Source organism: Octodon degus, unplaced genomic scaffold (assembly GCF_000260255.1).
Source record: "Octodon degus isolate 3935 unplaced genomic scaffold, OctDeg1.0 scaffold00031, whole genome shotgun sequence".
NCBI lineage: Eukaryota > Metazoa > Chordata > Mammalia > Rodentia > Octodontidae > Octodon > Octodon degus.
The window spans coordinates 3,634,854-3,646,450 of NW_004524607.1; the positions used below are offsets into that span (position 1 = coordinate 3,634,854).

At 45.1% G+C, this 11,597-nt stretch overlaps 1 protein-coding gene across 1 annotated transcript; it reads left to right on the forward strand.

Annotated features, from left to right (window-relative positions):
- The first annotated feature begins 83 nt into the window (after positions 1–83).
- Inhba (inhibin beta A subunit) lies at positions 84–11,060 on the forward strand. The gene is made up of 2 exons (XM_023713522.1): positions 84–592; positions 10,033–11,060. The coding sequence occupies exons 1-2, from the start codon at positions 208–210 to the stop codon at positions 10,917–10,919; spliced, it is 1,272 nt and encodes a 423-aa protein (XP_023569290.1). The 5' UTR covers positions 84–207; the 3' UTR covers positions 10,920–11,060.
- Positions 11,061–11,597: the final 537 nt, after the last annotated feature.

Here is an 11,597-nt window from a genome sequence, read left to right on the forward strand (position 1 = left end):
GCCACAAACCTACAACACTGACTGCCTTCAGAGAGAGAACCTGCAAACAAAACTTCACAGAAAACTTTTTGCTCTTGTTCCAGAGAATTTGCTGATGAGTAAAAGAAAAAAAAAAAAAAAATAAAAAAAAAAAAAAAACCTGTGCGTGAGGGGGGAGGAAAAGCGAGGCCTTTTAAAGAGGCAATCACAACAACTTTTGCTGCCAGAATGCCCTTTCTCTGGCTGCGAGGATTTCTGTGGGCAAGTTGCTGGATTATAGTGAAGAGCTCCCCCACCCCGGGGTCCGAGGGGCACGGTGCAGCCAACTGTCCTTCCTGCGCGCTGGCCACCCTCCCAAAGGATGTACCCAACTCCCAGCCAGAGATGGTGGAAGCCGTTAAGAAGCACATCTTAAACATGCTGCACTTGAAGAAGAGACCCGATGTCACCCAGCCGGTGCCCAAGGCGGCGCTTCTGAACGCGATCAGAAAGCTTCATGTGGGCAAAGTGGGGGAGAACGGGTACGTGGAGATAGAAGATGACATCGGCAGGAGGGCAGAAATGAATGAACTGCTGGAGCAGACCTCGGAGATCATCACGTTCGCGGAATCAGGTCGGTGCTGGCTTTGGCGGGCGGGGGTGGGGCGGGGGCAGTAAAATAGATTTCTTTGACAGTCCTAGGAGGAACTTCTCTTCCCTCCAGCTGGAAGCTGCCTGCGAAGGTGATCAGTTAAGAGGGGATGGTGGCGGACAGAGGGGAGGTAGGGGAGTGGGAGAGGACGACACAGAAAGGGAAATCTTGGGTGAGTCTGTCTGGAGTGTACCAGCTTACACTTGTTAAACTCAGCTGTCCCCGGGGAGGAAGCTCCCGGGCCAGTCTGTGAGGGGCTCCCTTCCCCTGCCTGTGAAACCAGATCGGAGAAGCCTGGGCAAGCGCCAGGGCACATTCCGGTATTTGGGGAGCAGCGGGAGCTTCTGGAGCTCATCCAAAGTTTTTCTTGGGCGTAGGGGGCGAGGGTGCCCAGGTAACCAGCTGCAATGACACAGATGAAGTCATTGTCTTAAAGTCAGCCTGCCCCTTTAAAAAAAAATCCAATGGGGCCACATCAGAGACTCAGGGCACATTTACTAGTGACAGTCCTTTCTTTTCACCTTTAGAATCTGTCTCAGTGTGCACAGCACATCCTAGGCAGTGAAGAGCTACTTTGGGGGACAGTTGATACCGAATCAGAGGTCACTGGGGGAGCCTGGCATCTGTTCTCTGAACAAAAATGGAAAAGCGAAATGGACCCCCCCCCATACATACACCAAAACTCAGTTTTGTTCTTTGTAAAGTTACTAAGAACTCCGTGCTAAAGAATGTAACCTTGATGGAGTTCTCAGATACTGTGTTAAACTCTCAATCGGTCCTTAAGGGGAAGAGCTTTAATAAATAGATTCCCCTCATTGGCCCAGGACCACAACAACCTGTTGCTGAATGCAAAATACCTGTCCAAAGTATGAGCTGGGATTTGGAGCTGTACTTTTTTTTTTTTTTTTAATAGTTATGGAACACAGATCTTTCTCATGCCTACACGCGCATGCAGGCTGGGTACACAGATGTGTTAATACCATGTTGCTTTCATGGTAACGCCAGGCTGAAGAATTGGATCCCTTGCCAAATCCATTTGAAAGGAATGCCATTGTTTTGTGTGATAGAGCATATGGCCAGTAAAGTATGTGCAGGGACTCCCAGCATTTTGTTTAAAAGTTTGTTGCAGCAGTGTAAACAATTAAGGCAACACTCAGAATTTCCAGTCCTGAAAACCTGTTGACTCAGATGTTCTGTTTTTAAGAAAGTGGGCATAAGACCTGGGTATCCTTTTGGGGGTGCTTGCTGGCTTCTGGACTCCTCTGCAGGAGAAATCTTAGTGTTCCACCAGCTTCCCTGACTTGGTAGATTGCTCCCCAGAAGTCTCTGTAATTTAGCGAAGGTCCCACTTTTCTTTCCTGATGCAGTGGCCGCAAAGCACGCTTACTGTGACTATACCATCTGATGCTTATGGAGGATAAGGCTATGAAGGATGCTGATGAGCAGTTTTCACGTTACTACCTAATTTTGCCTCAGTCTTTCATGGTAGAAAGTTACAAAAGAAAATGCTCATGATATCGGGCCTTGTGTGTAGAGTGGATCTCAGTGGTGTGGAGAACTACTCCCTATCTTGACCAGAAGGGACCCATATAATATTTATATCCCCCATTTATGACAGCCTCAAATGCATAGCTCCTATTCAGTTGGCTTTAACAGCGTCATATGAAGCAGGATACCTGTGCCTTTGACACTTTAAATTCCACAGAGAGTGCTGGCAGTGTCTCTCTCCTTCAGACTTGCTGGACTTGAATAGAAACTCACTCTCTTGGCGTTTAGAATTTGGCAGTGAAAGAATGGGGCCATTTACATTCTTTCTTACTTATGGCCTTCATCTCAGTGCCAATCTTTCTCTCAAGTTGTACAGAATCTTGTCATTTTCCTTTTCTGGTGTTTAGTGAAAGAGAAAATGAAGCAATTCATTGGACTTACACTTTGATGAACGTGTAAGATTTGTAATGCGAAATCTCTTCTTGGTTGAGTTTATGTTTTGACTTTGGATTCTTAGGAGTGGTTTATGTTACAGTTGCTTATTTTTCTCTTCTGAGAAGTTGTACACATTGACTTTAAGTTGATTTCATATAATTTCACCGATTTTGTGATTGCTATGCGGACAACCTAGTTTCCAAGAAAAGTACCTACCATACATGTAAGCATTTTTCTGCTAATTTTGCCAGCCCAGGGAACATTTTTATGATCTGAATGATTGTAGTGAATATATGAAAATGAATAGTGAAATCTTATGTCTTTTGGAATAATTCAACTTTGTAACTTTTCAACAATGTGGAATGGCAGGGTTCTTGAAGAATAGTAATAGTCATGAATTTTTCTTTTCTTTAGAACTATTTGCACAGTACAGAATCCCATCACTAAGTGTCACCGAGAAGTGTGCTACAGATGCAACTTTCAATTCCATGATTCCTCAGTTTGGGGATGAATGTTTAACTTTGTCCTGCTCCCTCCTTGCTTCTTGGATAAAGTTAAGACATGGTCATTGCAGTAAAGTGACTACAAAAGTGAACATCGCTTAAACTGTTTTCATTGAATTCAGTTCATTTTCTCGGGTTGAAAGTAACCCCCCCCCCCCAGGTCAGTGAAGCTAGGGGACTATTATTGATTAAGCAGTGGGAAATCATTCTAATGCTCTGAAATTCATTTCAACAAGTAAAAATTATTTCATTTTTACAGTCACCAACCCAAATTGCGCCCCAAGTTTACTGCATTCTTTGCATGGTTGGCTCCAAATTCTCCATGTTTATTGTCAGTTCTTATTTTCAAAAGAAAGATAGGGATGAATGAAGCCAAGCCAACTACGATTTTAATTGCCAACACAACTAAAATCAGAGACCTTCTTGGCTGATAGTTCTCATTTCATCTGCTTTTGACTTATGACAGTAGCTGGTCTGTCAATGTATAATAACAATAGACCATTGAGTCTTCATTCCTGCCAAATGTTGAATCTCATAATTAACTTAGCAGTTGATAGTAATTATTGTAGAAAGGACAGGGAAAGAAAGACAAATGATACATCAAGAAGTGGATAATGTTTCCCTCCCCCTGCCTTGCTGTTGCTGGAAAGGCACATAAATAAATCTTTCTTGGGGGATGCCATGCCCTGATGGGGGACTGATGAGGCTTACTTGATTCTGCATATCTCTCCCCACCCCCACTCTAGCTAGAAAGGCATTTTAAAGCAGGTTGATTCCCACCATTCCATTTCCCGCCTATCTTCTGAACTTTCCTGTGAATTACCCTCCACTGAACCTCTGAATCTTTAGGGGTTACAGGCTTTCTACTCTGAATAAGGGGGAAAAATGACCACAAGAGGGCGCGTTCCAAAGACTTTTGCTTTTTATCAGCTAATCTGGGGAAAGCAATTGTGCCTACTGGAAGCCCCAGTCTGTAGTGCCCTTAATCCTGTGATTGTGACTTCCGTCTTCCTCTTTCTCACCCTCCTGAAAAAGTAAGGATTTTGTGGGATGGGAGAAGCATGACTACCTGTAAGACATTAAATGAGCCAGAAGGCATGGAGATGGGAGCGCTAGTGATCCATGAGAACATTCCCGAGCTCTATGGAAAGCACAGGCAGTGATACATTTCAAAAGCAAACAAAGCAGAGAGGGGAGAAATGTGACCATGAATCATCAGCGATACTGATTTGCTCACCAGTCTCTCCCTAACAGAGTCGCCTAGGTTTTGCAAAAACACCTTCCGTCTCCCCTGATCCTTGTGCCTTAATTTGCCTGCCTTATCAATGCTTTGCACCAGCCACAAATGACAAGTGACTTCTACTAGAGAGTAAAAGGGGATTTGTTTAATGATGGTTAGGAAAATGGTGTTGGGGTGAAGAGGATATGTGTGCTTTGGAACTGAAGATGCAGAGAGAATGGAGATGTAGAGATGAAGGAAGAGATTAATAGTGGGGTTTGGCCTGAGGAGTCTGTTTCCTGAAGTGGGGTGGGGGAGATGTTAGGGGAGAAACACAATTTTCATACATGGGGAACTGAAGTTATACTGTCAAATGCATCTTTCACGAAAATACGTATTTGTCTTGGCCCTTCTCCTGCTCAGAAATACTTGAAAGTGATCTCTCAGCTGTAACTCAGAATTATTCATCTTTCAGTGGTTCTTATGTCTAAGATCAAAAGTACAAAAGTTTGCAGGAACTTTGGAAGAAGTCTCTCATATCGCATGGGTTGAACCTTGGGGATTTTTTCTGTTTCGTATAGAGAGCTAAAAAAAAAAAAAAAAAAAAAAAAAAACAAAAACCTTTCCCCTCAAGTATTTAACATTATTCACCATTATTTAGGGGAAGAGGCATGGATGATAAGTGTGTGTGGCTAAAAGTTTACAACATTTCAATAATGAATTCTAAGGAGAGGTATTAAAGCTTAACAAATTATCAAGATAATTTATAATCAAACCTGTAGTTCTACTCCAGGCGAGATCCTCTACTGTAGGTCAAAGGGAAAATAACCTTTTAGACCTCACTGGCTGCCTTCTGCAGAAAGCCCTGGATGCAGTCCAGATGTGAATGTACATATACTTAGCTACTCTAAAGGATAGCTCTGTAAGCTGCCACCATCGACTACACCATATCTAGGCACAGGGAGACTTTGATTAAGGATGGAAAATTAAAGTAACGGATGCTTTTTACAGCAACCCCTCCCTGGCGAATTTAAATATACTCCACAAACAGTAACGCTTTCCACATTAACATTAGAGACATAATTATCAGCTGTATGCAAAAGGGAAGCATACTTTATGCAGGACCCTAGTGAGGAAAACAAAACAAAACAGAACCAAAGTGCTACATGTGTGCATTGCTTATTTAATTGCAAATGTTCGTACACCCACGAATGTGAGATGCTGGACTTTTGGATGAGCACCATTTTCTGTTTTTGTTTTTGTTTTGTTTCTGTGTCCTAATGTGGGGGGAGGGAACAAAGGACTGGCTTCTTAACCCTTGCCATGCCTCCATGATTAAATTGTTTCAAGCCCTGAAGGCAAAGAAGAATGGGCTGGGGACACCTTTGCTTTCAGCCCGCAAAGTCTTTCTTCTGTCCACCCCATCAACCAGACAGCATTTCAGAGGCATTCCCTGCAAGGTACAAGATTTATCCCTACCCATTTTTTCTGCACCATTTTTCTCCCCGTTTGGTATGTGTCCACCATGCTCCTAGGGGTTTAAATGATGAGATATTATCACCCACTTAAGGTTGCGTGGGATTTTTCTTAGTGAATTACTCAGGCAGAGCTGGCTATGATACAAGCATTGCTCACAAGCCACAGGAAGGGGGAAAAAAAGAGAGCATAGAGGATGAAAAGAATATTGCCAGAACACAGGTAAGGAAAGCTTAGCAAAGCAACCAACTCTCTCTGATTAGCTAGAAATCGTGCAGAAACGCAGAGCACACCTGTACAAACGAAACATCGTACCTGCTATGAGGCATTAGGGGGAGGCTTCCATGTCAGGGTTTCATAGCAGCAGCTATTTAAATCACACCTCAAACTGATTGGAAATTGATCCTAAACACCTCAGCTGTAGGCAGGCTTCTACCATTTTTCAAATTGTTATGCGCAGAGATTTGCAGATTGGGCTATACTTTCTGCGGCACTGGAGTGCAGCAATTTCTCTCAGGTAATAGAGAGATAAAGGAATGGACTGAGTTGTCCTGTTATTTATTACATTTTCCATCCCTGAGATATCTGAGGGCTGTAATATATTTCTGAAACCGACAGCTCTGATAAACAGTAATCCCATGTCAGCCTCCAGCCAGCTAGCTCTCCCCACCCCCTTCTGCAATGAGCTAATGTAAAAGAAAAAAATATATATATGCACTGCTTAATAAGTCAGAATACAATAGAACTTGTAAAATGTACCTGCACATGGGGTAGACAGTAGGAAGACTTGACTCTCTCTCTTCCCCCTGTCCTCCTGAGCATTATGGCAAACAGCATTTTCGTGAAATTGGATCTCAGTTTTATTTTTCCCCCTGATAAAATATCATGCAATATACAAATAGCAGTTCCAGAAATGGACACCAGGAGAAGGAGGCGGCAGGCATGTCAATTAGTAGGGGGAAAATCCAAATGTCAGAAATATGGGGGAGAGAGAAAGCATGCAGGCAGTGGATGTGAACACAGAGAGCAGACTCTTTCAGTTTGGATAATTAAACTGATGCGTAAATCAGTGCCTGAGCCTTCACAATACATGGGCAATGCCATCCAGTGAGTTATCAGCCAAGACCAGCATGAAAGTAATTTTATGATGACTCTAGTGATCCTAATATAACAGCACCTGACAGATTGAGCCCCCTCTAATGAGCACTCTCTTTGTACAATCCTCTCCCAGGAACACTAAATCATTTGCTTCCAAGTACAGCTGCCTGTGAAGATGGGGTGGGGCTAGATCTTCCATGGGCAACCTGCTCCTGTGAAATGGGGGCGGGGGGGGTTGGCCTGCAGACTGGTGTGACAGGAAGCTCTGGTCTCTGGCCTTGCTGGCCCTACAGAAGCAATTTGCATGCCTCTGTCACTTATTTCCAGCTACCGGATTAACCCTCTGTCATCCCACAACCCCAAGCGTCTGGATGGCTCTGGACTTTATTTGTGAGAAGTCCAGCATTAAAGCTCAGCACTGGCAGCCCACCCCTCACTCTGACCTGCTGCCCAGTGTGGAGGAACGCAGAGTGGATGCTGGGGGTGTGGTCCCCAAAACCTGTGGGTCTCTCCATACAGGGCACAGTCTTAAACTCTTTCCTAGAAAATCAAAAGGCAGCCTGGTGGCCTCTGGCCTCTCTAATCTAGCCGCTACTGTCTCTCTCTCTGTAGAGGGACTTGCTTTGTGCAGTTTAGGATTTCGGAAGCTGTCCTGCCTGAAAGCACAGGACAAAAAACAGCAGGAATAGAATTCTCCAGGAATAGGGTGGATGTGCCATTATGGAGAGGCTGGGATACTTTGCAGTGGTCTCAACAGGGTAGGACCCCACCACTGAGAAGTCAGCTGTTGTTTGCTATTATTAAACTCTGTTTCCTAGAATATTTCATTTTCTTAAAAACACAAACAACCACCAAAGACCAACCCTGTCTTTGCAATGGGTAGGACAGGATTCTTTTCTTTTTTTTCAAAGTCATCATGCATCCTAAAATAAGACAGCTTCCCCCCTCACTGCTCCCCACTCTGGGTTCTATCAAATCCTAAACTCTGCTTTATTATTCATTTCAACTCCTGCCAGAGATATGAGGTCTGAGGAACTCCCAAGCCACTGTTGCCATCCTCGTGGCAAGGTTAGAGGCAGATGCCAGAGAATGCCTCATGTCCATATGCAGCTCCTCTTGGCCCTGGTCTCAGTGAATTTCCCACTATCATAATCACAGTGTGCAGAGTGTGTTAAATTAAGAACAGAGTCGGCAGTGCACAGTGCGCAGAGAAGCCTGCCTTCTGCTGCGGAGAACTTGAAACTGTGCCTAAAATTTATAGTGCCGTAAACATCTCAGGGCCTGGAGTGATAAGTACAGTTGGGTTTCCGTTAGCTATAGGAATCCAGGCAAGGCGATCCTCTGAGGGAATTGCGACTTCTAGGATGAACTTCTTGGAGATGCTTCCCAGATTTGGCCCTGGGATACACGGATAGTGGACAGTTGTTAAGTAGGCACACGGTCAGGCAGAAAGATGTCTCTGTCTACCACCCAGGGGACACCCAGGAATGAGGAAAAATGCTTGATTTATTAAGGAACTTGATTCAGGATACCTACTCCTTCTACCTAGGAAAGGGTGCTGCATAATCACTGTGCAGGTGCATGTGAAAAGAGAGAGAGAACTGATTTTCTAATTTTAGAGTCAAATAGGACTGAGTGGTTGTTGAATCGAACCACCCTGGCAATACATGGATTTTCCCTAGGTCAACTGGAGTTGCTATCGGAAATATGCTTTTCATGCTCATTTGATGCATTCTAAAGGGATGGATGGATTCAGGGGCAGGAGGTGGCTCTAATAGTTTCATATAATTCAATGTTAAGGATGCTTTATTTTGTATGTGCATGTGTGGTACTGGGGATTGAATGAGGGGCTTTGCACTGAGCTATATCCCTAGCCCTTTCTTACTTTTTATTACCTCAAGACAGTCTATCTCTAAGTTACCAAGTTGCCCAGGTTGGGCCTAAGCTTGCAATGCTCCTGCCTCAGCTCCCCCAGTGTGCTGGGATTACAGGTGTGCACCACCATGCCTGGTTAGTTAATAATGTATTAATAGCCGACTCTCTGCTAAACACCAAGAAATAGCAGTGAAGGAAATAGATCAGCCCTCAGGCCTCAGGTGTCTTAAACAGACTTGAGAAGAGGATGCTAGTGGAGGAGATGGGGGGTGGGGTGGGGGGTGGAGGTTGGGGGTCTTCTGAAGGAAGTGCTGTCCGATCTGCATTATTAAAGTTAGCGTGAAGGAAGGACAGAGTGCTGAGAGTGTGGCAGGGCCAGGAGGACCCTAGGCTCCAGGAGCAGCAAGGGGCACTCATGGAATTTTCAAGCACTTTCAGTTGGACCATGCAGGACAGGGCCTGGGCAGGGCCAGAAGTCTCTATGGGGTGCTGAGAACAAGAGGAAGTTAGGGATGAACTGGGAAGAGGAGGTGGCATGAGACCTGACCGATGGGAAAGATTCCTTTAGTGGCTTTACTGAGAACTGACTAAAGAGGGGTCTGGCAATACCATAGAGACTACATGAAGAATCTTGTGCAGCAGTGACCCAGGAACTAGGTGTGGGGGGTGGGGCTGACAAGCAGGAGACTGATCAGGAGGTGCTGCCCCCAGTTGTCCACACCAGGCCATGGAAGCAGGTGCTTGTCTTTCTGTGTGCACACATCTTCCTAGCTTGCAGGGCCTTACAGACTGCTTTCCTTTATATTAGCACACTCGATCCTTGCAAAATCTGAAATAATAGGTCCAATGTCATTATGTCATTCCCATTTTATGGAAGACGAAATAGATTAAGCAGATTAAGCAGCCAGTGAGACCACTGGGCCCTTTTCCTTCTAGCATGGGCACTTGCAAACATGATTCTGTATGAGGCTAGAGTAAATATTTTAGGCTTTGTGGTCCGGAATCTGTCATAATTTCCAATTCCTGTTATATCATGCTAAAGTAGCCACTGGCAACATACAAAGACATGAACATAGCTTTAATCCAAGGGGACTTTATTTGCAGGCCCAGGTTCAAACTTCAGGTAAGTTTCACAAAATACATAATGTTTTTCTTGAACCATTAAAACTATAGAGACAGTTCTTAGCCGGTGGCTCTCTTGGAGCAGGTGACCCATGGCTATCAGTTTGCTGAGCAAAGTTTGAGATCTTGCTTTCCTGGACTGAGTGTAGTTACTGGATATGAATTAACCAGTGTCCCTATTTTCTCTTGTGCTGTTTCCTTTTCAGGCTCAGCCAGAAAGACGCTGCACTTTGAGATTTCCAAGGAAGGCAGTGACCTGTCCGTGGTGGAGCGTGCAGAAGTGTGGCTCTTCCTGAAAGTCCCCAAGGCCAACAGAACGAGGACCAAAGTCACCATCCGTCTCTTCCAGCAGCAGAAGCACCCACAGGGAAGCTTGGACACAGGCGATGAGGCCGAGGAAGAGGGCCTAAAGGGGGATAGGAGTGAACAGTTGCTGTCGGAGAAGGTGGTGGATGCACGGAAGAGCACCTGGCATATCTTCCCTGTCTCCAGCAGCATCCAGAGGCTGCTGGACCAGGGAAAGACCTCCCTGGACATGCGGATTGCCTGCGAGCAGTGCCAGGAGAGCGGGGCCAGCCTGGTACTCCTGGGCAAGAAGAAGAAGAAAGGAGAAGAGGGAGACGGGAAAAAGAAGGATGGAGGAGAAGGTACGGTGGAGGAGGAGAAGGAGCAGTCACACAGACCTTTCCTCATGCTACAAGCCAGGCAGTCTGAAGATCATCCTCACCGCAGGCGCCGGCGGGGCTTGGAGTGTGACGGCAAGGTCAACATCTGCTGTAAGAAGCAATTCTTCGTCAGCTTCAAAGACATTGGTTGGAATGACTGGATCATTGCTCCCTCTGGCTACCATGCCAACTACTGTGAGGGTGAGTGCCCCAGCCACATAGCAGGCACGTCGGGGTCCTCGCTTTCCTTCCACTCAACAGTTATCAACCACTACCGCATGCGGGGTCACAGCCCCTTTGCCAACCTCAAGTCATGCTGTGTGCCCACCAAGCTGAGACCTATGTCGATGCTGTACTATGATGATGGCCAAAACATCATCAAAAAGGACATTCAGAACATGATCGTGGAAGAGTGCGGGTGCTCCTAGAGTTACCCGGCGTGGGGGGAAAGGGAGCTAGAGTTGCCGGGCGAAGACAGTGGCAAAAATGAAGATTTTTTTTTTAAGGTTTCTGAGTTAAGCAACCAGAAAACATAGAAATTTTTGAAAAAATTAAAAAAAAAACAACAACAAAACCACAAAAACTAAACTAAAAACAGAACCTGAAACAGATGAAGGAAGATGTGGAAAAAAAAATCCTTAGCCAGGGCTCAGAGATGAAGCAGTGAAGGAGACAGGAGTTGGGAGGGAAAGGGAGAAAGGGGTACCCTTCATTTCTTCCAGAATCAAACTGATGCCATCAGTTGTTTAGATGGGGTTTTGTCCTTTCGCCGCTGCGGTTCCCTCGAGAACCTCAAAATCAATTCGTCTAGTCTGTGTCCGTGTAGACTAGCACAACCCAAATAATGTCTAGAAAGCCATGAGTTTAAAAGGGCCAGTCCCACCCAGTCACCCAGGTCATCGGTATGTCTGTGTGACACTATATTCGTGTATATCAGCAGACACTCGCATACACACACAGGCATTTGCACACACAACCTACATGCACATAATGGTAACAACAACTGCGTGCAGGCAGTCACACTTTCTTTTTCTGCACCATGATTGCAACAAGACAACACAAAACCAACATAGAAAACAAAACAAAAAAACAAAAACAAAAAAAAA

Excerpts from the sequence above, each read along its gene's own strand:
- Inhba (XM_023713522.1), top strand. The coding sequence starts at position 208 with ATGCCCTTTCTCTGGCTGCGAGGATTTCTGTGGGCAAGTTGCTGGATT. Across the intron at positions 593-10,032 it reads CATCACGTTCGCGGAATCAG|GCTCAGCCAGAAAGACGCTG; the intron begins GTCGGTGCTGGC and ends TTTCCTTTTCAG.